Source organism: Carcharodon carcharias, chromosome 4 (assembly GCF_017639515.1).
Source record: "Carcharodon carcharias isolate sCarCar2 chromosome 4, sCarCar2.pri, whole genome shotgun sequence".
NCBI classification, from domain to species: domain Eukaryota; kingdom Metazoa; phylum Chordata; class Chondrichthyes; order Lamniformes; family Lamnidae; genus Carcharodon; species Carcharodon carcharias.
Genome location: NC_054470.1, coordinates 194,255,838 through 194,283,626, shown reverse-complemented (window position 1 = coordinate 194,283,626; position 27,789 = coordinate 194,255,838). Strand labels below are relative to the sequence as shown.

The window sequence follows — 27,789 nt, the reverse complement described above, 5'->3', positions numbered from 1 at the left end:
AAGCCCCTGTGTATATTATAGCGAACAGCTGTCCCTGAGTATATTATAGAGAATGGCAGTCCCTGTGTTATATAGAAAATAGCAGCCCTGGAGGATATTATAGAGAATAGCTGTCCCTGAGTATATTGTAGAGAATTGCAGCCCTGGAGTATATTTAATGTAGAATAGCTGTCCTTGAGTATCTTATAGAGAATAGCAGCCCCTGTGTATATTATAGAGAATAGCTGTCCTTGAGTATATTATAGAGAATAGCAGCCCCTGTATATATTTTAGAGAACAGCAGCTCCTGCGTATAATAGAGAATTGCAGCCCTGGGTATATTATAGAAAATAGTATTATAGTTTATATAGAGTATAGCATCTCTGAGTATATTATGGAGAATAGCAGCCCCTGTGTGTATTATAGAGAATAGCAGCCCCGGAGTACCTTATAGAGAATAGCATCTCTGAGTATATTGTAGGGAATAGAAGCCCCTAGGTATATTAAAGAGAATAGCAGCCCTGGATCATATTATAGAGAATAGCTGTCCCTGAGTATATTATAGAGAATAGCTGTCCCTGAGTATATTATAGAGAATTGCAGCCCTGGATCATATTATAGAGAATAGCTGTCCCTGAGTATTCTGAATCATTGTGCTTTATTCAGTGAGTTGCCACACTGTTGATTTGCCCCCTGTTTTTCCAGAATCCTGCCTAACACTGGATGATTTTCTCCACTACAAGCACTTCATTCACAGGCAGATCTTTGATGAGCAGATGAATGAGGAGAAGGAGGAATTAGTCATGCTGCAGTTCTCTGCTCTAGATGGTGACAAGAAGGGACAGATGGAATGGATGGACTTTCTTTACCATGAGTCGTTACTGGTGCTGCAGAGATTCCGATCCCAGGTATGTTTATGTTGGACATTCATAGGCAAGAAGACTTCATTCCATCAAGATTTAAAACTCCATGAACTGCTGCAAGAAAACTTCTAGAACCACAGAATCACAGAATTTTAACAGCACAGAAGGAGGCCATTTGGCCTATCATGTCTGCACTGGCTCTCCAAATGAGCATTATGACATAGTGCCATTGCCCTGCCTTTTCCCTGTACCTCTGCACATTGTTTCTATTCCAATAATCATCTAATGCCATCTTGAATGCCTCGATTGAACCTGCTTCCACCACATTTCCAAGCAGTACATTCCAGACACGAACCACTCGCTATGTGAAAAAAAAATTTCTCACATCACACTTGCTTCTTTTGCAAATCACTTTAAATCTGTGCCCTCTCGTTCTTGATCTTTTTACGAGCAAGAACAGCTTCTCCCTCCCTACTCTCTCCAGCCCCCTCATGATTTTGAACATCTCTATCAAATCTCCTCTTAGCTTTCTTCTCTCCAAGGAGAACAGTCCCAACCTCTCCAATCTATCTTCATAACTGAAGTTTCTCATTCCAGGAACCATTCTCATAAACCTCTTCTGCACTCTCTCCAATGTGTTCACATCCTTCCTATAGTGTGGCACCCAGAACTGTACACAATACTCCAGCTGAGGTCTAACCAGTGTCTTATATAAATTCAGCATAACCTCCTTGCTCTTGTGCCATATTCCCCTATTAATAAAGCCCAGGATACTATACACTTTATTAACTGCTCTCTCCACCTCTCCCGCCAGATTCAATGATCTAGGCACATATACACCCAAGTCTTTCTATTCCTACACCCTCTTCAAAATTCCACCCCTTATTTTAAATTGTCTTTCTATCTTCTTCCTACCAAAATGCATCACCTCACACTTCTCCACATTGAACTTCATCTGCCACCTATCTGCCCACTCCACCAACTTGTCTATGTCCTTTTGAAGTTCCACACTGTCCTCCTCACAGTTCATAACACTCCCAAGCTTCATATCATCTGCAAACTTTGAGATTGTCCCCTGCACACCAAAATCTAGATCATTAATATATATCTGGAAAAGCAAGGTTCCCAAAACCGATCCCTGGGGAATTCCACTACAAACCTTCCTCCAGCCCAAAAAATATCCATTGACCATTACTCTCTTCATATTTTTTAGCCAATTTTGTATCCACGTTGCTACTGCCCCTTTTATTCCATGAGCAATAACTTTTCTCACAAGTCTGTTATGTGGCACTATGTCAAATGCCTTTTGAAAGTCCATGTACACCATATCAACAGCATTACCCTCATTGACCTTTTCTGTTATCTCTTCAAAACACTCCAGCAAGTTAGTTAAACATGATTTCCCCTTTAGAAATCCATTCTGGCTCTTCCTTATCAACCCATATTTTTCCATGTAACTACTAATTCTATCCCAAATAATTGTTTCTGTAATCATGCACACCACTGAAGTTAAACTGACTGGTCTGTAATTGCTGGGCTTATCCTTACAGCCTTTTTCAAAAAAGGGCGTAACGTTTGCAATTTTCCAGTCCTCAAGCACCTCCCCTCAAAGTAATCCGAGAAGACTGAAAGATTATGGCCAGTGCCCCTGCAATTTCTACTCTCACTTCCTTCAATATCCTTGGATGCACCTCATCCGGTTCTGGTGCCTTGTCAACTTTAAGTACCGACAGTCTATTCAACACTTTCTCCTGATCAATTTTGAACACTTTGAGTGACAGAGTTTCCTCATCTGTCACCATGGCCTGGGTAGTATCTACCTCACTGGTAAAGACAGATGCAAAGTATTAATTTAATACCTCAGCCATGGCCCCTTCATCCATGTGTAAATTCCCTTTTAGGTCTCTTAACTGCCATACTCCTTTTACCATCCTTTTGCTATTTATATGCCTATAGAAGACTTTAGGATTCCTCTTTATGTTGGCTGCCAGTCTTTTTTCATAATCCCTCTTCTATTTTCTAATATGCTTTTTCATCTCCCGTCTGAACCTTCTGTGTTCCTCTTGGTTCTCAATTGTATTTTCTACCTGACACCTGTCACATCTTTACCTTAATTTCTATCTCCTTTTTCATCCAAGGAGCTCTGGATTTGTTTGCCCTGCCTCTCCCTTTCGATGGAATATACCTTGACTGTGCCCAAACCAATTCTTTTTTGAAGGTAGCCCATTGTTCAGCAATAGTTTTTCCTGCCAATCTTTCATTCCAGTTAATCTGGCCCAGCTCCGGTCTTACCCCATCGAAGTTGGCTCTTGTCCCGTTAATTATTCTTTCTCTGGATTACCTATTGTCCTTTTCTATAATCATCCTAAAACGTACAATACAATGATCACTGTCTCCTAAATGTTCCCCCACTGACACTTGATCTACTTGGTCTCCCTCATTTCCAAAAACCAGGTCCAATAGTGCATCTTTTCTTGTTGGATTGGACACATACTGCTGTAGAAAATTCTCCTGAACACAATCTAGGAACTTTTTCCCCTCTCTACTCTTTACACTACCACTGCCCCAGTCTATATTCGGGTAATTAAACTCACCCATTATAACTACTCTACAATGCCTGCATCTCTCTGCAATTTCCCAGCAGATTTGTCCCTCTATCTCCTTCTCACTAGTTGATGGTCTATAGACTACACTGAGCAATGTAATTGCAGCCTTTTTGTTCCTTAGCTCTAGCCAAATTGATTCTGTTCTTGAACCCTCTGGAACATCCTCTTTCTCCAGCACTGCAATGCTCTCCTTAACCAATACCACCACCCCTCCTCCTTTCCTTTCTTTCTTATCTTTTCTGAACACATTGTACCTAGGAATGTTTAACACCCAGTTCTGCCCTTCCTTCAACCAGGTCTCCTTATCACCACAACATCATATTTCCACATGGCAATCTGCACCTGTAACTCCCTAATCCTATTTACTGTACTCCGTGCATTTACATACATGCATAGTAACCCTGGTTTAGATTTTGTTACTTTCTCCCTCACCCCGACTCTACCTATTAATTTATTATTCTCTATTCTGGTGTTATCTGTCTCTTCCAGTATTTTGTGCACCCTGGTATTCCTCTCTAATATTTTCTCCTGGTTCCCACACCACTGCTGAATTAGTTTAAAGCCCTCCCAACAGTACTAGCAAAAAGTCCTGCAAGGAACTCAGTCCCAGGTCTGTTCAGATGCAACCCGTCCGGCTTGTACAGGTGCCATCTCCCCCAGAGCCAGTCCCAGTGTCCCAGGAATCTAAAGCCCTCCCTCCTGCACCAGCTTTCCAGCCTCGCATTCGTCTACCTTATCCTCCTATTCCTGTATTCACTGGCACGTGGCATTGGGAGTAATCCGGAGATTATGACATTTGAGGTCCTGCTTGCTAATTTTCAGCCTAGCTCCTAAATTCTGATTGCAGGACCACATCCCCCTTCCTAACTAAGTCATTGGTCCCAATGTGGACCATGACCTCTGGCTGATCACCCTCCCCCAGAAGAATGTCCTGCAGCCACCCTGTGACCTCCTTGACCCTGGCACCAGGGAAGCAACATATTATCCTGGAGTCACGTCTCCGGCTGCAGAAACATCTGCCTGTTCCCCTAACCAGTGAATCCCCTATCGCTATAGCTCTTCCTTTCTGCTTCCTCCCCTCCTGTACAGCTGAGCCGCTCGTGGTGTCACAAACTTGGCTCTGCCTGCACTCTGCTGGGGAACCAGAGCCCTCACCAGCTTCCAAAATGGAAAATCAGTTTGTGAGTGGGACCCCAGCGGACCCCACTGCACTATCTGCCTACTTCTCTTGGACTGCCTGGTGGTCGCTCATTCTCTCTCTGTCTCCAGGCCCTTAAGCTGTGGTGTGACCACCTCTCTGAACGTGCTATTCACATAGCTCTCAGCCTCCCGGATGTGCCACAGTGACTCCAGCCGCCGTTCGAGCCCTGAAACCCGGAACTCAGGTTTCTGCAGCCGGCAGCACTTCCTGCACATGTGGTCGTCTAGGACACCAGTAGCATCCATGTCTTCACACATATTACAGGACACGTATTCCACTTGACTGAGCTGCCCTGCCATGTCTTAACTCTACTTCCCTAATGTCAACTTTAATCTACATTGGATTATATATATTACTTTAATATATTGGCTCTAAATTCCCCTTATTCCTGATGCTTCTCAGTTAAATCCAAGTATAGTTACTTGTTTAAAAATATTTCACTTTCCTCATTTCCTTACCAGGTCCTACTTGCCAAGGCCCTACTTATGGTGCAGAAAGAGGCCATTCAGCCCATTGTGTCTGCGCCAGCCAAAAAGAGAAAAAAGGAACTAGCCGTTCATTTTAATCCCACTTTCCAGCATCTGGTCCGTAGCCCTGCAGGTTACAGCACTTCCGGTTCAAATCCAGGTAGCTTTTAAATGAGCTGAGCGTTTCAGCTTCAAACACCAACTTTGTGAATTCCAGACACCCACCACCCTCTGGGTGAAAAAAGGTTTTCCTCGTGTCCCCTCTAATCCTTCTACCAATCACCTTAATCTCTGCCCCCGGTTTCCAATAATTTACCCACCCCCACCAAAAGTCAGACTGACCAGCCTAGAATTTTCTGGCCTATCCCTCGCACCCTTTTTTAATAATGGTACAATGTTCACAGACCTCCAATCCTCTGGGACCTCGCCTGTATCTAGTGAGCATTGGAGAATAGTCATCAGAGCCTCCGCTATTTCCTCCCTGGCTTCCTTCAACAGCCTGGGATACAATCCGACCCTGGTGATTTATCCACTTTCAAGATGTCAGTCCCTCCAGCACTCCCTGTACCACTATGCTTATTGTATCTAATATTTCACCCTCCTCTTTAACTGGAATGTCTGCATCATCCCTCTCCTTAGTGAAGACAGAGGCAAAGTACTCATTGAGAACTTTGTCCACATCTCCTGCATTGACCCACAGGTTACCATATGCATCTCTGATAGGCACTACCCTTTCCTTAGTTATTCTCTTGCTCTTAATGTACTGGTAAAACATCCTAGGATTTTGTTTGATTTTACCTGCTAATTTTTTTGTACTCTCTCTTTGCTTTCCTAATTCACCCCTGTACTTTCTATACTCCCTTAGGCTTTCTACAGTATTAAGTCTTTTGTGACTATCATAAGCTTTCTTGTTCTGCTTTCTCTTGGCCTGTGTGCTTCTAGATAACCGGGGACTCTAGATTTGGCAGTATTACCCTTTTTCTTTGTGGAGACATGTCTACACTGTGCTATATAATTTTGCCTCTGAATGTCTCCCACTGATTTGACAGCTTTTTCTTCTAGTAGCTGTATCCAGTCCACTCTCACCAGCTCACCTCTCAGCTTTGTAAGTTCCAAAAAACATTATGCAGCATTACTGGAGAGCATCTGAGAAGCCCCTTAAATATCACTCAGAGATCAAGGGTAGAGGAGGGGATGTAGGGGAGGGGGCTGTTTGGGAAGTAATGTAGGGGAGGGGATGTAGGGGAGAGGATATGGAGGAGGGGGATGTAAGGGAGGGGGATGTGGATGAGGGGGATAGTGATGTGGGGGAGGGTGATGTAGAGGATGGAAATTTGGGGGAGGTTAGGGGAGGAGAATTAGGGAAGGGGATGTGGGAGAGGGGAAGTGGGGGTTATCAGGGAGGGTGATGTGGGGGAGGGGGATTTGGGGGAGGGGATCTGGGGGAGGGGATCTGGGGGAGGGGATTTATGGAAGGGGATGAGCAGGAGGGGATGTGTGTAGTAGTGATGTAGGGATGGGTGACGTTGTGGAGGGGATGTGGCAGGTGATGTGGGGGAGGGTAATGTGGGGGGGCATGATATGGGGGAGGAGGATTTTGGATTTAGGAGCGCGGGTGTGGGAGAGGTGATGTGTGGGAGGGGGATACCGGGGAGTTGATGTGGGGTTGGATGTTGAGAAGGGTGATGTGGGGGAGGGTGATGTGGCAGAGGAGGATTTGGGGGGTGAGACTTCGGGGAGGGGATGTGGGGAAGGGGAGGTAGAGGAGGGCTGTGTGGAGGAAGGTTGTGTGGAGGTGGGGATGTGGGGGAGGGTTGTGTGGAGGTGGGGATGTGGGGGAGGGGAGGTGGAGGAGGGTTGTGTGGAGGAGGGTTGTGTGGAGGAGGGTTGTGTGGAGGAGGGTTGTGTGGAGGTGGGGATGTGGAGGAGGGTTGTGTGGAGGTGGGGATGTGGGGGAGGGGAGGTGGAGGAGGGTTGTGTGGAGGAGGGTTGTGTGGAGGAGGGTTGTGTGGAGGAGGGTTGTGTGGAGGTGGGGATGTGGGGGAGGGGAGGTGGAGGAGGGTTGTGTGGAGGTGGGGATGTGGGGGAGGGGAGGTGGAGGAGGGTTGTGTGGAGGTGGGGATGTGGAGGAGGGTTGTGTGGAGGAGGGTTGTGTGGAGGTGGGGATGTGGGGGAGGGGAGGTGAAGGAGGGTTGTGTGGAGGTGGGGATGTGGAGGAGGGTTGTGTGGAGGAGGGTTGTGTGGAGGTGGGGATGTGGGGGAGGGGAGGTAGAGGAGGGTTGTGTGGAGGAGTGTTGTGTGGAGGTGGGGATGTGGGGGACTGGAGGTGGAGGAGGGATGTGTGGAGGTGGGGATGTGGGGGAGGGGATGTGGGGGAGGGGAGGTGGAGGAGGGTTGTGTGGAGGAGGGTTGTGTGGAGGTGGGGATGTGGAGGAGGGTTGTGTGGAGGAGGGTTGTTTTGAGGTGGGGATGTGGGGGAGGGGAGGTGGAGGAGGGTTGTGTGGAGGAGGGTTGTGTGGAGGTGGGGATGTGGAGGAGGGTTGTGTGGAGGTGGGGATGTGGGGGAGGGGAGGTGGAGAAGGGTTGTGTGGAGGTGGGGATGTGGAGGAGGGTTGTGTGGAGGAGGGTTGTGTGGAGGTGGGGATGTGGGGGAGGGGAGGTGGAGAAGGGTTGTGTGGAGGTGGGGATGTGGAGGAGGGTTGTGTGGAGGAGGGTTGTGTGGAGGTGGGGATGTGGGGGAGGGGAGGTGGAGGAGGGTTGTGTGGAGGAGGGTTGTGTGGAGGTGGGGATGTGGGGGAGGGGAGGTGGAGGAGGGTTGTGTGGAGGTGGGGATGTGGGGGAGGGGAGGTGGAGGAGGGTTGTGTGGAGGAGGGTTGTGTGGAGGTGGGGATGTGGAAGAGGGTTGTGTGGAGGAGGGTTGTTTTGAGGTGGGGATGTGGGGGAGGGGAGGTGGAGGAGGGTTGTGTGGAGGTGGGGATGTGGGGGAGGGGAGGTGGAGGAGGGTTGTGTGGAGGAGGGTTGTGTGGAGGTGGGGATGTGGGGGAGGGTTGTGTGGAGGTGGGGATGTGGGGGAGGGGAGGTGGAGGAGGGTTGTGTGGAGGAGGGTTGTGTGGAGGAGGGTTGTGTGGAGGAGGGTTGTGTGGAGGTGGGGATGTGGAGGAGGGTTGTGTGGAGGTGGGGATGTGGGGGAGGGGAGGTGGAGGAGGGTTGTGTGGAGGAGGGTTGTGTGGAGGAGGGTTGTGTGGAGGAGGGTTGTGTGGAGGTGGGGATGTGGGGGAGGGGAGGTGGAGGAGGGTTGTGTGGAGGTGGGGATGTGGGGGAGGGGAGGTGGAGGAGGGTTGTGTGGAGGTGGGGATGTGGAGGAGGGTTGTGTGGAGGAGGGTTGTGTGGAGGTGGGGATGTGGGGGAGGGGAGGTGAAGGAGGGTTGTGTGGAGGTGGGGATGTGGAGGAGGGTTGTGTGGAGGAGGGTTGTGTGGAGGTGGGGATGTGGGGGAGGGGAGGTAGAGGAGGGTTGTGTGGAGGAGGGTTGTGTGGAGGTGGGGATGTGGGGGACTGGAGGTGGAGGAGGGTTGTGTGGAGGTGGGGATGTGGGGGAGGGGATGTGGGGGAGGGGAGGTGGAGGAGGGTTGTGTGGAGGAGGGTTGTGTGGAGGTGGGGATGTGGAGGAGGGTTGTGTGGAGGAGGGTTGTGTGGAGGTGGGGATGTGGGGGAGGGGAGGTGGAGGAGGGTTGTGTGGAGGAGGGTTGTGTGGAGGAGGGTTGTGTGGAGGAGGGTTGTGTGGAGGTGGGGATGTGGGGGAGGGGAGGTGGAGGAGGGTTGTGTGGAGGTGGGGATGTGGGGGAGGGGAGGTGGAGGAGGGTTGTGTGGAGGTGGGGATGTGGAGGAGGGTTGTGTGGAGGAGGGTTGTGTGGAGGTGGGGATGTGGGGGAGGGGAGGTGAAGGAGGGTTGTGTGGAGGTGGGGATGTGGAGGAGGGTTGTGTGGAGGAGGGTTGTGTGGAGGTGGGGATGTGGGGGAGGGGAGGTAGAGGAGGGTTGTGTGGAGGAGGGTTGTGTGGAGGTGGGGATGTGGAGGAGGGTTGTGTGGAGGAGGGTTGTGTGGAGGTGGGGATGTGGGGGACTGGAGGTGGAGGAGGGTTGTGTGGAGGTGGGGATGTGGGGGAGGGGATGTGGGGGAGGGGAGGTGGAGGAGGGTTGTGTGGAGGAGGGTTGTGTGGAGGTGGGGATGTGGGGGAGGGTTGTGTGGAGGGGGGTTGTTTGGAGGTGGGGATGCGTGGGAGGGGAGGTGGAGGAGGGTTGTGTGGAGGAGGGTTGTTTGGAGGTGGGGATGCGTGGGAGGGGAGGTGGAGGAGGGTTGTGTGGAGGAGGGTTGTTTGGAGGTGGGGATGCGTGGGAGGGGAGGTGGGGGAGGGCGATGTGGGGATGGGGATTCGGGGGAACGGATGTTGGGGAGGAGTTGTTGGGGGAGGGGAGTGTGGAGGGGAGTGTGGAGGGGAGTGTGGAGGGGAGTGAGGGAGGGGATGTTGGGGGAGGGGATGTTGGGGGAGGGGATGTTGGGGGAGGGGAGTGAGGGAGGTGATATGAGGGTGGGGATGTTGGGGGAGGGGAGTGAGGGAGGTGATATGAGGGTGGGGATGTTGGGGGAGGGGAGTGAGGGAGGTGGTATGAGGGAGGGGATGTTGGGGGAGGGGAGTGAGGGAGGTGGTATGAGGGAGGGAATGTTGGGGGAGGGAATGTTGGGGGAGGGGATGTTGGGGAGGGGAGTGAGGGAGGTGGTATGAGGGAGGGGATGTTGGGGGAGGGAATGTTGGGGGAGGGGATGTTGGGGAGGGGAGTGAGGGAGGTGGTATGAGGGAGGGGATGTTGGGGGAGGGGATGTTGGGGAGGGGATGTGGGGGGAGGGGATGTGGAGGGGAGTGAGGGAGGTGATATGAGGGAGTGGATGTGGGGGGAGGGGGTGATGCAGGGGAGGGGATGTTGGGGGAGGGGATGTTGGGGGAGGGGATGTTGGGGGGAGGGGGATGTTGGGGGAGGGGATGTGGGGGGAGGGGATGTGGAGAGGGAGTGAGGGAGGTGATATGAGGGCGGGGATGTTGGGGGAGGGGAGTGAGGGAGGGGTATGAGGGAGGGAGGTTGGGGAGGGGAGTGAGGGAGGTGGGATGAGGGAGGGATGTTGGGGAGGGAATGTTGGGGGAGGGTATGTTGGGGAGGGGAGTGTAGGGTGGTGGTATGAGGGAGGGGATGTTGGGGGAGGGGATGTTGGGGGAGGGGATGTGGGGGAGGGGAGGTGGAGGGGAGTGAGGGTGGTGAGTAGGAGGGAGTGGTTGTGGGGGGGGAGGGGGTGATGCAGGGGAGGGGATGTTGGGGAGGGGATGTTGGGGGAGGGGATGTGGGGGGAGAGGGGGATGTGTGGGGGGAGGGGATGTGGGGGGAGGGGATGTGGAGGGAGTGAGGGAGGTGGATATGAGGGCGGGGATGTTGGGGGAGGGGAGTGAGGGAGGTGGGTATGAGGGAGGGGATGTTGGGGGAGGGAATGTTGGGGGAGGGGATGTTGGGGAGGGGAGTGAGGGAGGTGGTATGAGGGAGGGGATGTTGGGGGAGGGGATGTTGGGGAGGGGATGTGGGGGGAGGGGATGTGGAGGGGAGTGAGGGAGGTGATATGAGGGAGTGGATGTGGGGGGAGGGGGTGATGCAGGGGAGGGGATGTTGGGGGAGGGGATGTTGGGGGAGGGGATGTTGGGGGAGGGGATGTGGGGGGAGGGGATGTGGAGGGGAGTGAGGGAGGTGATATGAGGGCGGGGATGTTGGGGGAGGGGATGTTGGGGGAGGGGATGTTGGGGGAGGGGATGTTGGGGGAGGGAATGTTGGGGGAGGGGATGTTGGGGAGGGGAGTGAGGAAGGTGGTATGAGGGAGGGGATGTTGGGGGAGGGGATGTTGGGGGAGGGGATGTTGGGGGAGGGGATGTGGGGGGAGGGGATGTGGGGGAGGGGATGTTGGGGGAGGGGATGTGGGGGGAGGGGATGTGGAGGGGAGTGAGGGAGGTGATATGAGGGCGGGGATGTTGGGGGAGGGGATGTTGGGGGAGGGGATGTTGGGGGAGGGGATGTGGGGGGAGGGGAGTGTGGAGGGGAGTGAGGGAGGTGGTATGAGGGAGGGGATGTTGGGGGAGGGGATGTTGGGGGAGGGGATGTGGGGGGAGGGGATGTGGAGGAGAGTGAGGGAGGTGATATGAGGGAGTGGATGTGGGGGGAGGGGTGATGCAGGGGAGGGGAGTGGGGGCACGGCTCAGGGAGATTTTCCCAGTTCTCTCCCAATCTCCCTGGGCCTCGTTGATATCCTGCACTTTGATTTCTGCCCCTTGACAGTTTTCCAATTAAAACTAAAGCTCTTTGCTCTAAGATTCTCTTCCATCGGTTTAGCGAACGGTCTCTGCAATACTGCATCGGCTTTCTTCACCGCTGTGATCTGATTTGTTCATTTTAACCCCAGAATTCATTGCTGAGACTCCTGACAGCCAAGGAGCGGGCGTGGGCTCGGAGTTGTTTCCTGGGCCTGGATCAGAACCAAACCGGGTTAATCACAAGGAGTGAGTGTAAGAGAGCACAGAACTCCTGGTTCCGGAAAAATTCCAAAGAGTCTCAATCTTGCAACGTAAGGTGAGAATATTGCTGTTTGACTGATTTACATCAAGATTAAAGCTCAGCTTTTACCGGGACACAATGGCATACTGACTATATTGCTAATATAGTCAGAGACATAAGTTCAAATCCCACCACAGCGCTTTCTATTCATTCATGGGATGTGGGTGTCACTGGCTAGGCCCAGCATTTATTGCCCAGCCCCAACTGCCCTTGAGAAGGTGGTGGTTCAAGAAGGTGCCTTCTTGAACCGCTGCAGTCCATGTGGTGCAGGTACACCCACAGCGCTGTTAGGGAGGGAGTTCCAGGGTTTTGACCCAGCGACAGTGAAGGAACGCCGATATATTTCCAAGTCAGGATGGTGAGTGACTTGGAGGGGAACTTCCAGGTGGTGGTGTTCCCATCTATCTGCTACTGTTGTCCTTCTAGATGGTAGTGGTTGTGGGTTTGGAAGGTGCTGTCGCAGGAGCCTTGGTGAGTTCCTGCAGTGCATCTTGTAGACGGTACACACTGCTGCTACTGTGCATCAGTGGTGGAGGGAGTGAATGTTTGTGGATGTGGTGCCAATCAAGTAGGCTGCTTTGTCCTGGATGGTGTTGAGCTTCTTGAGTGTTGTGGGAGCTGCACTCATCCAGGCAAGTGGGGAGTATTCCATCACACTCCTGACTTGTACCTTGTAGATGGTGGACAGGCTTTGGGGAGTCAGGAGGTGAGTTACTCACTGCAGAAGTTCCAGCCTTTGACCTGCTCTTGTAGCCACAGTATTTATATGGCTAGTCCAGTTCAGCTTCTGGTCAGTGGTAACCCCCAGGATGTTGATAGTGGCGGAATCAGCGATGTCAAGGGGCAATGGTTGGATTCTCTCTTGTTGGAGATGATCATTGCCTGGCACTTGGGTGGCACGAATGTTAATTGACACTTATCAGCCTGGATATTGTCTGGGCCTTGCTGCGTTTGGATACGGACTGCTTCAGTATCTGAGTTGGAGAATTTAAATTCAATTCATTGAAATGAAGCTGGAATAAAATGCTAGAATTAGGAAAAGTGACAATGAAACTGTTGAATAGCTGTAAAGATACCCAGTGGTTCACTAATATCCTTTAAGGGAAGGAATTCTGCCATCCTTACCCGATCTGGCCTACATGTGACTCCAGACCCAGAGCAATGTGGTTAACTTTTAACTTCCCTCTGAATTGACCCTAACAAGCCTCTCAGTTGCATTCAAGAAGGCAGCTTAAATTATTAGGGAACTCACCGAAGTGAATGGGGACACAAAAAAGGAGGCAAGTGAATCATAGAACTGTAGCCCAGCCAGCCATTCGGCCCGTTGTGTGTGTTCTAGCTCTTTGAAAGAGCTATCTAAGTAGTCCCACTCCCCCTGTTCCTTCCCCGAGGCCCCTGCAATTTCTTTTTCTTCAAGTATCTATCCAATTCCCTTTTCAAAATTACTATTGAATCTGCTGCAAGTGGTTAAATCGAAACCCTTTTCCTCGTCTCCCCCCCGGTTCATTGGCAATCTGTGTCCCTCTGGTTACCGACCCTCCTGCCGGGGGGAACAATTTCTTCTCATTTACTCTATCAAAACCCTTTCCTGATTTTGAACACCTCTATTAAATCTCCCCCTTCCCATCTCTGCTGTAAGGAGATCAAACCCAGCTTCCCCTGTCTCTCCACACTAACTGTGATCCCTGCTACCATTCTAGTAAACCTCCTCTGCACCCTCATTCTGTCTGACACCTTTGACTTGACATCCGTCCTAAAGTGTAGTGCCCACCTTCTTTATTCTTCCATGAGATGTGGGTGTCACTGACAAGACCAGCATTTATTGTCCATCCCTAGCTGCCCTTGAACTGAGTGTCTTGCTCGGCCATTTCAGAGGGCAGTTAAGAGCCATCCACGTTGCGGTGGGTCTGGAGTCACGTGTAGGCCAGACCAGGTAAGGAGGGCAGATTTCCTTCCCTAAAGGGGCATTAGTGACCCAGATGGGTTTTTACAACCCGTTCTGTTGAAGGGTCATGAGGACTCGAAACGTCAACTGTGCTCTTCTCCGCCGATGCTGCCAGACCTGCTGAGTTTTTCCAGGTATTTCTGTTTTTGCTTTGGGTTTTTTACAACAATCGATGATAGTTGTCATGGTCACCATTACTGAGACTAGCTCTATATCCCAGACTATTAATTGAATTTAAGTTCCACCAATGTCCCCAGAGCATTAACCTGGGCCTCTGGATTACTGGTCCAGTGACGTTACTGCTACACCCCCATCCCTGTTTGGACTCTGTTTATAAATCCAAGGACCCAATCTACTTCACTTTTTTAATAGCCTTCCCAACTTGTCCTGTCTCATTGTGCTTGGTCAGTCACAGTTGCAAATTGGAAGGAGTTAGTCAGCTTTAAGTTGACATTCGGAAGCACACAAGATATTTAGGCTGTCCTGCATCTGTCAACAAAGCCCCAAGCTCTGGAATTCCCTCCAGAAACCTCTCCACCTCACTTTCCTCTTTCAAAATGCTTCTTAAAACCTGCCTCTTTGATCAAGCTGTTGGTCGCCTGGCCCTAATGTCTCTTCACGTGGCTCAGCGTCACATTCTGTTTGATAAAGGTCCTGTGAAGCGCCTCGGGACGTTTCATTACGTTGAAGGTGCTACATAAATACAGGTTGTTGCTGTAGGTGAAATTTATAAAGAACATGGCCCATGTGGTAAAATATAACAAAGATCAGAAGGTATCTAAACAGGACGTGAGTGCTTCATGTCTGCAGTGTTTGTGACTGTCTAGCACAAAACACCCGGCTTTTTAATTTGCTCGTTATCATAATAATCACGCCTAATTAAGCTGCCACTTTATCCCGAATTTATCAATGACACATTCATGCTCTAATTGTTTCTCATCTACATGCTGCCCCACAGCAACATCCGAAAGCATAGCGTTAGTTTTCACACGTACGCTGGCAATAGCCAGATCCATCACCTCTCCAGACGCCTCCATTGTTGTTAAATTATATATTATATATAAATTATGTTGCTAAATAAATAAGGCTGTTTATCCAACACCCAGCACTGGATGAGCAGAAATTTCCTACCATTAAATATCGGGAAGACTGAAGTTATTGTTTTCGGGCCTCGCTCGAAATTCCATTTCCCCTAGGTACCCACTCCATCCCTCTCCCTGGTTTAAGGTTAAACCAGCCTGTTCGCAATCTTAGTGTCACACCTGACTCTGAGATGAGATTCCAGCCTCGCATTCATGCTATTCCTGAGACTGCCTATTTCCACCCCTTTAACATCACCCGAATGCGCTTCTGCCCCAGCTCTTCTGCTGCTGAAGCCCTCAGCCGTGCCTTTATTGTTAAAGTTGTTGAAGTTAAAACTAAGACAGAGCCGCTTTCTTTGCCGGTTAGAGTTTATTGGCTTAGATCACAGTCAACCCTAGTCCAACAGCCCAGTGTCCCAGCAATCCCCAATTCTCGGTGTACAAATAAGCATCACCTGTTTAAAAATGTAATTACCATTAAGCCTCAACAATGTAGCAATTAGACATTGACATTTATTATTCCTAGACCTGGCTATTCCAACGCACTACCACACGCGATCATCCAGAGCTCTGCTACCCGTGTCTTAACTCACAGCAAGTCCCATTCCCCTATCACTCCGCCCCCACCCACCTCACCACCACTCTGGGTCTCGTTGGGCTACCTTGGCTCCGAATGAAATAAAGTCTTGAAAAACAAAAATGCTCATCCTTGTTTTCGAATACCTCCATGGTCTCGCCCCTCCCTATCTCTATAATCTCCTCCAGCACCACAACCTTCCGAGATCTCTCAGCTCCTCTAATTCTGACCTCCGCAGCAGCCCCACTTTTGATCACTGCACCATTGGCAGCCATGTTTGTAGTTTCCTGGGCCCAAGCTCTGGAATTCCCTCCAGAAACCTCTCCGCCTCACTTTCCTCTTTCAAAACGCTTCTTAAAACCTGCCTCTTTGATCAAGCTGTTGGTCTCCTGGCCCTAATGTCTCTTCATATGGCTCAGAGTTGCATTTTGTTTGATAAAGATCCTGTGAAGTGCCTCAGGATGTTTCATTACGTTGAAGGTGCTATATAAATACAGGTTGTTGTTGTAGGTGAATTTTATAAAGAACATGGCCTATGTGGTAAAATATAACAAAGATCAGAAGGTTGGGAGAAAGATGAGTCCGATTAAACCCAGATCATTTTCATTTGCGATAACATTACACACAATGATTTTTCTTATTCTTGTTGGGTCACGTCTTTGAGTTCAAACAGGTGAAAAGGTTTTTTAAAATTAATTCATGGGATGTGGGCTTCGCTGGCTGGGCCAGACTTTATTGCCCATCCCTAGTTGCCCTTGAGAAGGTGGTGGGTGAGCTGCATTTTTGAACCGCTGCAGTCCATGTGGTGTAGGTACACCTACAGTGCTGTTAGGGAGGGAGTTCCAGGATTTTGACCCAGCGACAGTGAAGGAACGGTGATATATTTCCAAGTCAGGGTGGTGTGTAGCTTGGAGGGGAACTTCCAGGTGGTGGTGTTCCTGTCTCTCCGCTGCCCTTGTCCTTCTAGATGGTGGTGGTCGTGGGTTTGGAAGGTGCTGTCGAAGGATCCTTGGTGAGTTCCTGTTAGAAATTCTCAGCAGCTCTGGCAACATCTGTGGAGAGAGAAACAAGAGTTATTAAGACCATAAGACCATAAGACATAGGAGCAGAAATTAGGCCACTCGGCCCATCGAGTCTGCTCCGCCATTCAATCATGGCTGATAAGTTTCTCAACCCCATTCTCCCGCCTTCTCCCAGAAGTTTTCATTCCCCCACCGGTGGGTTTGTAGATGGGGGTTGGGGGTACGATGGGGGTAGTGGTGGTGACAGGAAAATCTCTCGGACGGCCTTCCCACCAGGTTCCCAACCTGCCCTGACCTCTCAGCAATTTTACACAGGGTTGGGCGAGGCCTAAGCCCACGCGCCCTTGACTCAATCGATGCCCTCAAGTGGCCAATTATTGACCACTGAAGGGACGTTTCTCACCCAGCCTCAATTTTCAGGCTGGCAGGAGGCATTCAGGGGCAGGGAGGAAGCTTGAGAATTAATCCTGCTCAGGACTAGAGCAGGAAGGTTTGGTGGCGGGGGGGGCGGGGGGGGTTGCGGGGTGGTAGGGTGGGGGGAGACACCCCCATCAGTAGCCTTTTAACATTGAGGGAACCCCAAAAGGCCTGACCCCTCCACCCTGGCCTTTCCGTCGACACCCTAGGCCTCAGCTACGGTCCCCACCCTGAAACCCCCAAAACCACCTGGTCCTGGAATCCCGGGAATTGGCCAATCTGATTGGCTGGCAGCTCTGTGAGGTGGGACTTCCTCCCGACTGAGGGGCAGAAGTACCTCCCCCCCAGTCAGTTGGCGCTCATTGGGGTGTGAAATGGCTGCCGGGGGCCGGGGGGGTTTTGGGGGGGGGGTGGAGGGGTAAGGGGGTAGGAGTTGAGGGCGGGGGGGACAGCCGGTTTGGGAAGAGATGTGTTTACCGCTGATTCCTCGGATGTCAGGAAGGGAATCGCTGCCAACGGAAACATCCTGGCCAATGTTTCAGGCTGATGACCTTTCGTCAGGTGTGAGCTTCCCTGAAACGTTGGGGGGCGGCGGAGGGGGGGGCAGTTTTCCCAGTCACCTAGAGGTGAGTTTGGAGGGGTTTTTGGGGGTGGTTTGGTGGGGGATGGGCAGGGGATTAAAGTTGTAAAGAAATGTGGGAGGCTGGTCAGGTTGCTCGGGTGATCTGCAGGTCTGCACCATAGTCTGGCCGGCAGCGGTGCAAAGCCAGTTCAGGTCATGGCAATGGCAAATCAGAGGGATTTGGGCAAGGGCAAGGGCAATTTGCCATTGTATCTGCGGCTCCTCTCCTTGCAGCGGGTGAGAGACAGCAGGAGATGCATGTGCAGAGCTGTCTGCAATGCAACACATCAGCCGCATCCTGAACGCCTTCAGGAAAATGCTTCAGTGACTGTGTCCCGGTCAAACAGACTCACCAGCGGGGAGGATTCAGCTGCCAGCTCCACAGTCAGTAACATGCCTGCATCTTGCAGGAAGTTGCTTTTATAGTCCTTCCTGGGCGTTCTTCACCCTGAAGGGCAATTCCCTTAAACGACATGAAGGAGGTGATTTAATCGTCCATATTTCCATTCTCGTGATGCAGATGGTCCTGGCATTTACATGCCTGTCACTAGTTGCCCCCCGCCCCCAGAAGCTGACTGTACAGCTGCGTGGCTTCCTGGGCTCTTTTGTTTTCAGCCACTGACTTGGAAATATATCACCGTTCCTTCACTGTCGCTGGGTCAAAATCCTGGAACTCCGTCCCTAACAGCACTGTGGATGTACCTACACCACATGGACTGCAGCGGTTCAAGAAGCAATGTGTAAGACCTCTCCACCGTATTCAATGCAAACGTGGCTGATCTCAGGCTTCAACTCCAGTTTTTCCTGACTGTGTCAAGTGTGCTCTCACGTTTACATTAAATTTCTCTAACCTCCTTTGCTCGGTTGCTTCGAATGAACCAATGGTTAGGGAGCCAGCGATCGTTTCAGACTGTTGCATTCAGAGCTATAAGAGAGAGAGTTTAACATCATTCGAGTCACATTAGAATCATGCCTGTAAATGTTTCACAGCCAGAGAAGAACTTTTTAAAAATGTAGCTACTGCTGTTGGATGCATGACAGCCAATTTGCACGCAGCAAGATCCCACAAACAGCAATGGCTGTTTAATATGATTTTAGTATCGCTGCAAAAAGAGACACGTCAAAGCCTGTGTCAGCCAAACAAAATAAGTGACAGCCATTTGCTGACTCATTCCTTGGGGCAATGCCTTGACCAATCAGGGTCAACCTGCCTGATTTAACTTTCAAACAATGCTTGGCAGTTACTTGTCAGTCACTGTCACTGGTGCATTTTTCATGGCACAACCTCTACCAATCAGGGTCCACTTGCCAACCTATCAGCACTCTCTTCTCATACCATATAAATTGTTGTTTTCCCTGAGATTGGTATTCTTGCAAATTGTCCTGATGAGTGCAAGACGACAAGCTTTGACAGGTCTCTTTTCTCCGGCGGCTCTGTGCTACCAAACGGCTAATAGGATTTTAGTGATGTTGGCACCTGTGGCAGTGCAGCACTCTGTCAATGCTGCACTGGGATTGGATTACATGCTTGAACCTCTGGAAATCCCATCTCGGCAAACTCACAGCCAGCGTTACGTTGACATCCAGGCTGCCAACGGAGAACTGAGTGTCTCCAGAAATTCCATCGGAGTTCGTCAGTTTACGCGCTTCAGCGGGAGCCATTCCAGGAAAACAATAGATGTCTGCTGTCACCCAGATCTCCACCACAGCTCACAGTCTGGTGGTGGTTAAACCTCTGGCTGTTATTTACAAAGCGAATGGCAGCAAAGGGGAAAGGGAGGACACCACCTTCCTTGTGGACTTAGTGAAAATGATAAGGTCAAGTGAGTTGAGGTTTTTCTCATTCCTTCACAGCATAAGAAACAGGAACGGAAGTAGACCATTCGGCCCCTCGAGCCTGCTCTGTCGTTCAATAAGACCATGGCTGATCTCATGTTCCGATTTCCACGTTCCCACCTAACCCCTGATAACCTTGGATCCCCTTGCCTGACAAGAATCTATCTACCTCCGCCTTAAAAGTATTCAATGACCCCCCGCCTCCACCGCCTTCTGAGGCGGAGAGTTTCAAGGTTGCACGACCCTCAGAAAAGATTTCTCCTCATCTCGGTCCTAAAAGGGTGACCCCCTAATTTTAAAACAGTGCCCCCGAGTTCTGGACTCACCCACAACAGGAAGCATCCTTTCGACATCTGCCTTGTCAAGGTCATTTAGGATCTTGTATACTTCAGTCAAATCACCCCTCACTCTTCTAAGCTCGAGTGGAAACAAGCCCAGTCTGTGCAACCTTTCCTCATAAGACAACTCACTCATTCCAGGTATCAATCTAGTAAACCTCCTCTGAACCATCTCCAACACATTTACATCCTTCCTTAATAAGGAAACCAAAACTGCACACAGTATTCGAGGTGCGGTCTCACCAATGTCCTGTATAACTGAAGCATAACATCCTTACTTTTCTGTCCAATCCCTCTCGTAATAAAGGATAGCATTACATTAGCCTTCTTAATTACGTGTTACCTGCATACTAACTTTTTGTGACTCATGCACGTGAACACCTAGGGCAGAGGTTTCTGCCAGTCGGGAGGGTCAGTTGGGAGCGGGAATGGATACGGGTGGGCACAGAGCCGATCGCAGCCCGCAATCGGCTGCACGCCGCCATTTTACGTGGGCGGGCCAATTAAGGCCAGTCCAGCGTGACGCACGGCCGGTGGCGCTCAGCTCTACCTGTGCGGGTGGGGGGAGGAAGGAGAGTCAGAGCTGGTGGTCTCTCTCGCGCGCAAGCGCACACAAAGAGCGCAGGAATCTCCCTGAGGCACGGAGCCGCCTGGGGGAGATTAAGTTCAAATTGAAAGTTTTAAATAAAGCAAGATTTAAATTATTTAGGCATGTCCTCCTCGTGTGACCGTGTCACACGAGCTGGAACACATTTGCGAAATGTGCAAAAAATATTCATTTATTTAATAAAACCTTCAGGAAGCCTCAACCTGTCCATGGAGGAGGTTTCCTGAAAAACGCGAAGGCCGCTTGGGCTCTTTGCCTGCCCCCCCCACCAACCCTGACATTAAGATGGAACGGTCAGTTATCTAAATTAGTGTCCTAATGGCCTTAACGGGCCTTGGACAGTTCGGCGGGTGCGCAGCCGCCTCCAGCGCCTGGCCCGCTGAATGAAAGATCAGAATGATGCGCGGTGATGTTGGGATGGACGCCTGATGTCACCGCGTGTCGGCGAGCGGGGCCTGTCCCTGCAAGCTGACATGAAAATTCTGGCCCTAGATCCCTCTGCACCTTGGAATTCTGCAGCCATTCTCTATCTAAGTAATGCTCTGACTTTTTATTCTTCCTGCCATTTTCCAACATTATACCCCATCTGCCTGACTCTCGCCCACTGTTATAACCCGGCAGGTGGTATGTGCCAGGAACACCAACTCCACAAGGGAAACTTGGCCATGTTATCACAACGGTTTTGCAATTTGTATTTATTACGAGGAGCTTTGTGCGCTGTATTCAGAAGTAATGAGCCCACTAAACGTCTTTAGCGATTTTAAAAACTAAATGAAAACATTTATTAACAAAAGAAAAGATTTCAAGCACATACATAAGATTACAGTTACTTAATACTATATCAAATCCCAAAATTCCTAATTAACATGACTCCCAACTACTCACCCTCTTTAGGGCAACAGTCCAAAATAGATTTTAAATTTAGATAGGCAATCCAGCAAGTTTACCACAGCACCCTCACTCAACAGTGAAATATCAAAGGTGTTTCTCCAACTTTGATCTGTGGACACAGCAGACATCTGCAAAAGTGACTGGAGGCTTTTTCCCCCCAAGGCTGCTTTACATGGTCCTTTTAGATCTTGCATGGCCCCCAACATAGTCTTCCATCCTTCTTTATATATGTTTCTCTCTCTTTGATCTGTAAATTCCATTGTTCGACATGTCTTTTGGAATTTACTTTTCCCATAATATAACAATCTTTCATGTTGCTAATATGGTCAATACCTTTGGAAAAGTAAATGTCCTGCTTGGCCTTGCTTATCTTGTTAGTTGTAAACACCCTATCATCCCTTTGAGACCTAAACAACCCCTTCGCTTATCTAAAAATGCAAAGCTCCTTCACACCCTACATGCTGCCCTCGCCCATGTTTACTCATTAATATTTCAAATGCCTTTTACACCCAACTTCTTTTGATAATTTCAACCGTGCAGCCTCTCTGACTCCAATTCAATTAAATCTCACAGACAGAACCATACACACTCACACTCATAAACTTACTTTACAATAAACCACAATAATATTATGAAAAATAAGGTACTTTCATGACACCACTGACTCCACCTATCTATATCCGTCTGCAACCTCCTCATGTCCTCGCCACAATGTCCTTTCCTACCTATCTTTGTGTCATCTGCAAGTTTAGCTACCATACCTTCGCTGCCCTGGTCTAAGTCGTTGATATGAATCCTAAAAGGTTGAGGCCCCAGTACAGACCGCTGCAGGATTCCACTTGTCACATCCTGCCAATCAGACAAAGACCCATTTACCCATACCCTCAGGGCAGGAATTTGATGCGTAAAATGATGCGGGGTGATGTCGGGCGTGAGTCCTGACTTCACTGCGCGTCATTTAGATTTTCAGTTCAGCAGGCGCGCAGCCGAATCGGCGGTGCACCTGCTGAACAGTCAAAGGCCTATTAAGGCCATTTAACTAACAATTAAAATGATTAATGGAGCTGCCCATCCAACCTTAAGGTTAGCGGGAGGGGGAGGCTGGGGGTGGGGAGGGGGGGTAGGCGGGGTGGGGGGGTGGTCTGGTGGGAGGGTGGTGTGGAGGGTCAGCCGAAGAGCCCAGGCGGCCTTCACATTTTTCTTGGAACCTCATCCACGGTCGGGATGAGGTTTGACGAATGATTTTAAATTTTCTCAAAAAATTTTTATTGGAATGAATGCACGTGCCCCAGCTCGTGTGACAGTTTCACATCAGGGGACATGTCATGAAAATTTTGTCAACACTTTATTGAACTGTTAAAGCTTAAAACTAATCTCCCTGAGACCCCTCTGAGCTTCTGGGTGTGCGTCACGCTGGGCGGGCCTTAATTGGCCCGCCCATGTAAAATGGCGGCCTAGACCCAATCGGGGGCGCTGATCAAGTCCGCGCCCACCCACTCCCGCATAACCTCCCCGACAGGGGGAAAAATTCTACCCTATGTTTTTCAACTTAACTAAGGGCAATTATGAGGGCATGAAAGCTGAGCTGGCCAAAGTGAACTGGCAGATTAGGTTAAGGGATAGGTCATTAGAGATGCAGTGGCTAATATTTAAGGAGATATTTCAGAATATACAGAATAGATACATTCCCACCAGTAAGAGAAATTCCAAGGGACAGACAATCCATCTATGGTTAATTAGAAAGATAGTATCAAACTTAAAGAAAAAGTATATACTTGTGTAAAGATAGGTGGAAGGCCAGATGATTGGACAGAATTTAAGGAGCAGCAAGGAATGACTAAAAGACTAATAAGGAGGGAAAAATTAGTGCATGAGAGAAACCTATCCAGAAATATAAAAACAGACAGTAAGAGTTTTTATAAATATTTTAAAAGAAAAGAGTTAACAAAGTGAGCGTTGGTCCTATAGAAATTGAGTCTGGGAAATTGATAATGGAAAAAGAGGGAGATGGCAGATGAATTGAACAGGTTTTTTGCACCAGTTTTCACTATAGAGGATACAAGTAACATCCTGGAAATAGCTGTAAATCAGGAAATGGAAGTGGGGAAGGAAGTCAAGGAAATGACTTTCACCAGAGAAGTGGTACTGAGTAAATTGTTGGAGCTGTGGGCTGACAAGAACCTGGGTCCTGATGGACTTCATCCTAGTGTCTTAAAAGAAGTATCTAGTGAGATAGTTGATGCATTGGTTTTAATTTTCCAAAACTCCTTAGATTCGGGGAAGGTCTCATTAGATTGGAAGATAACAAATGTAACTCCATTATTCAACAAGGGAGGGATACAGAAAGCAGGAAACTATAGGCCAGTTAGCTTAACAAGTGTTACAGGGAAAGTGTTAAAAGTTGTTATTAAATAAGTTATAGCAAGGCACTTGGATAAGATCAAGATCATAAGGCAGAGTCAACATGGTTTTGTGAAAGGGAAAGTGTGTATAACCAACTTATTGGAGTTCTTTGAGGAAGTATCATGTGCTGTGGATAAAGGGGAACCAGTGGATGTACTGTACTTAGATTTCCAGAAGGCATTTGATAAAGTGCCACATCAAAGGTTATTGTGGAAGATAAAAGCTCATGGTGTCAGGGATAACATATTGGCATGGATAGAAGATTAGCTAGCTGACAGGAAACAGAGTTGGCATAAATGGGTCTTTTTCTGGTTGGCAGGATATGATGAGTGGTCTGTCACAGGGATCAGCGCTGGGGCTTCAACTTTTTACAATTTATATAAATGACTTGGATGAAGGGACTGAAGGAACGGTGGCTAAATTTGCTGATGACACAAAGATAGGTAGAAAAGTAAGTTGTGAAGAGGATGTGAGGAGGCTACAAACAGTTGTAGATAGTTTAAGTGAGTGGGCAAAGATCTGGCAGATGGAGTATAATGTGGGAAAATGTATTATCTAAATGGTGAGAGACTGCAGAGCCCTGAGGGTGCAGATGGATCTGGGTGTCCTAGTGCATGAATCACAAAAGTCTAGTATGCAGGTACAGTCAGTAATTAGGAAAGCTAATAGAATGTTATCATTTATTGTGAGGGGAATTGAATACAAAAGCAGGGAGGTTATGCTTCAGTTGTACAGGGCACTAATGAGACCACATCTGGAGTATTGTGTAGATTATTGGTCACCTTATTTAAGGAAGGATGTAAATGCGTTGGAAGCAGTTCGGAGAAGGTTTACCAGACTAATACCTGGAGTGGGCAGGTTGTCCTATGAGGAAGGGTTGGACAGACTAGCCTTGTATCCACTGGAGTTTAGAAGAGTAAGAGGTGACTTGATTGAAACATATAAGATCCTGAGGGGTCTTGACAGGGTGGATGTGGAATGGATGTTTCCCCTTGTGGATTGAATTTAGAACTAGGGGTCGCTGCTTAAAAATAAGAGGTTGCCTATTTGAAATCGAGATGAGGTGAAATATTTTATCTGAGGGCAGTGAGTCTTTGGAACTCTCTCCCCGAAAAGGCAGTGGAAGCAGAGTCTTTGAGTATTTTTAAGGCAGAGGTGGATAGATTATTGGTAAGCAAGGGGGTGATAGGTTATTGGGGGTAGGTGGGATGCAGATTTCAGGTTACTATCAGATCAGTCATCTTTTTAAATGGCAGTGCAGTCTCGAGGGGCTGAATGGCCTACTCCTGCTCCTTGTTTGTATAAGAAGAAATGTAAATGCATTAGAAGCAGTTCAAAGAAGGTTCACTCAACTGATTCGTGGGATGGTGAGGTTATCCTATGAGGAGAGGTTGATCAGGCTGGACCTGTATCCATTAGAGTTTAGAAGAATGAGAGGTGATCTTATTGAAACATTTAAGATCCTGAGGGGACTTGACAGGGTGGATATCTGGAGGATGTTTCCACTTGTGGGAGAGAGACTAGAACGAGAGGACACAGTTTAGAAATTAGGATTCTTCCATTTAAGATGAGAAGAATTTTTTTCTCTCAGAGAGTTGTGAATCCTAGGGACCCTCTTCCCCGGAGACCGGTGGAGGCAGGGTCAATGAATATTTTTAAAGCAGAGGTTGTTGGATCCTTGACTAACAAGGGAGCCAAAGATTATCGGGGGTAGGCGACATGTGGAGCTGAGGCCACAATCAGATCAGCCATGGTCTTACTGAATGGTGGAGCAGGCTTGAGGGGCTGAATGGCCTCCTCCTGCTCCTGATTCTTATGTTCGTATGTAAAGGGGTGAAAATCATATTGCAGCTTTCTGAGGCTCTGGTCAGACTCACATCTGGAACACCTGCATTCAGCTCTGGTGCTGCACCCTTGGAAGGATATATTGGCCCTGGAGGGGATGCAGTGTCGATTCACCAGAATAATACCAGGACCAAAATGATTACATTATGAGAACGGTTTGCACAGACCAGGCTGGTATTCATTTTAGAAGATTAAGGGATGATTTAATTGGGGTGATTAGAATATGAAAATGGTTGGATGGGGCCTTTTTTTTTACTCATTATTGGAATGTGAGCTTTGCTGGCTGGGCCAGCAATTACTGTCCATCCCTAATTGCCCTTGAGAAGGTGGTAGTGTACAGGGTATACAGAGAGCTGCTATCTCCTCTGGTGGTGGTGGGGGTGGGGCTCCAGAACGAGAGGGCAGAGCCTTAACGTTCGAGCCAGGCTGCTCAGGGGGATGTCCGTCAGATAAAGCGGAGTGGGAACCTGGAACCACCTCCTCTGAAAAGCAGTTGAGACTGGGCTAACTCGAGCTTCAAAGAATGAGAGTGATGGATCTTTGTCGGGTTGGGGTATCTATGGATATTGATCAAAGGCAGGGGAATGAAGTTAAGATACAGATCAGCAATCAGCCAGAACAAACTCAAGGGGCTGAATGGCCTCCTCCTGTTCCTACGCTGTCACTGCCAACGTTCTTGCGAGAGTGATAACTGCCCATGTCTGTTTCTTTGCCAGTATCAGTCACGTTGGACCCATATCGGAGAGCAGCCCAGCCAGCAGAGGGCGAGGAAGGACACAGGATAAGTCACTGCTCAGCAGGGAGCCAGAGGAGAACAGGTCAGTGGAAAGTCAACCCCCCACCTCCACCTGTAACAAAGAAAAAGGGCAGTCCATCCATCAGTGAGAAAAAAAATCACAGATAAAAATGTCAGCAATGAAAAGCTCACCTGTAGATATTATCGAAACCCCTCAATTAGATTCCAGTCTGTAACTCGCACCCCGGTACCTGTTAATAAATAAACCCCTGAAACTCTCAACCAGATTCTAGTCTGTAACTCACTCCTGGGTATCTGTTACTCTATGTGTAAACCCCCGAACCCCTCGATTAGATTCCAGCCTATAACTGACTCCCGGGCATCAGTCATCCCTAGGTATCCAATACTCTATATATATAGAAACACCCCAAAACTCTTGATTAGACTGTAGCCTGTAACTCATTCCTGGCTGTTCACTATAAATAAACTACCAAAACCCTGGATGATTCCTCTCTCTGACAGTCAGTCTGTCTACACCTTCAGTCAGTTTTGTCCGTATGTCTTAGTCTTGCTCTGAACTCTGTTTCTTTATTTCTCTATCTCTCTATCTCTGCCTTTTAATCTCTTCTTTGTAACTCACTGCCTCTCTTTCTCTCTATCTCCCTTTTGCTCTCCATCTCTTTTTATCTCCACCTCGTTCCCTTGTTCTCTCTAGGATTCTCTCTTCACCTCTCTCTCTCTCTTTATCTCTCTTGCTTTTGCTCTCCTTCTCTCTCTATCCTCCCGTTGGCCCATTCTTCCCTCCTGGCCTCTATGTCTTTGTTTACTGCCTCTTCCCCTCCTATTAATTTGGCTTTTCTAACCCTTTGTTCCACATTTGTACACAGTTCATCTCCCATTCACAGGGGCTGAAGGTTCCGTCACCATAGATACTGTTGGAAATGAGAGGCTTCTTTGATTTGGGGCTAGACACTAGACAAACTAATAATTCTTACCTTCCTCCCACGCGCTCAGCTCAGCGACAAGTGACCCTGAGGGACGAGCGGATTGTCTTTGCTTCTGACGGTTTCCCTGTTTCTCTCCACAGGCGTGTGGACTGGAAAACATTCCTGAAGGAAAACGCCATCTACATCCTCGCTGGTCGCCCCAACAGTGCAGCAATTCACCTCCGACCAACCGCCTAACAGCGAGGAGGAAGCAGGCCTCCCCCCACTCACCCCTCCCAGCTGCCACCTCACCCTCCCAACATGTCCAACACCCGGGATGGAGATCAGCAGATGACAGAGAGGCACCTCAGCCAGAAAGCTCTGGACCCTCACAAAGCTTTTCTTTCCAAACCTTACCCCCGACAGGTCTGCACTGTCTTATTGACACTCACTCATCACCTTCCTGCGGAATGTAATTCCCTCCATTATCCTGTCCCAGAAAATTTGTGTATATAATGATGTCCCAGGCAGTATGATAGGAATACGTGTAGATAAAGGTTACTCAATTCCCACTGTCACTACAGGCCAGATTAGAAATGAAGGACTGCACCCTTCCAATGAGTTTACACCACTCACTAAACTACCACAGGATATCTCTCTCCCTCAAACTCTGACAATACATTTTGCTATTTATCAATGGAAGTCAGCAGCCTCCCCCTTCTAATTAAGCAAGAGTTCAATCCCATTTAATCCCCTCCCACAGCCCCATGTACACTCTCCCCTAT

At 49.1% G+C, this 27,789-nt stretch overlaps 1 protein-coding gene across 1 annotated transcript in view; it reads left to right on the top strand.

Annotated features, from left to right (window-relative positions):
* Positions 1-27,262, top strand: part of phf24 (PHD finger protein 24) — a 124,830-nt gene extending 97,568 nt beyond the window's left edge. Inside the window, exons 4-7 of the mRNA XM_041185366.1 lie at positions 685-887; positions 11,606-11,772; positions 26,059-26,160; positions 27,166-27,262. Of these exons, the coding sequence (XP_041041300.1) occupies positions 685-887; positions 11,606-11,772; positions 26,059-26,160; positions 27,166-27,262 (569 nt within the window). The remainder of the gene's footprint in view (positions 1-684; positions 888-11,605; positions 11,773-26,058; positions 26,161-27,165) is intronic.
* The last annotated feature ends 527 nt before the right edge of the window (positions 27,263-27,789 follow it).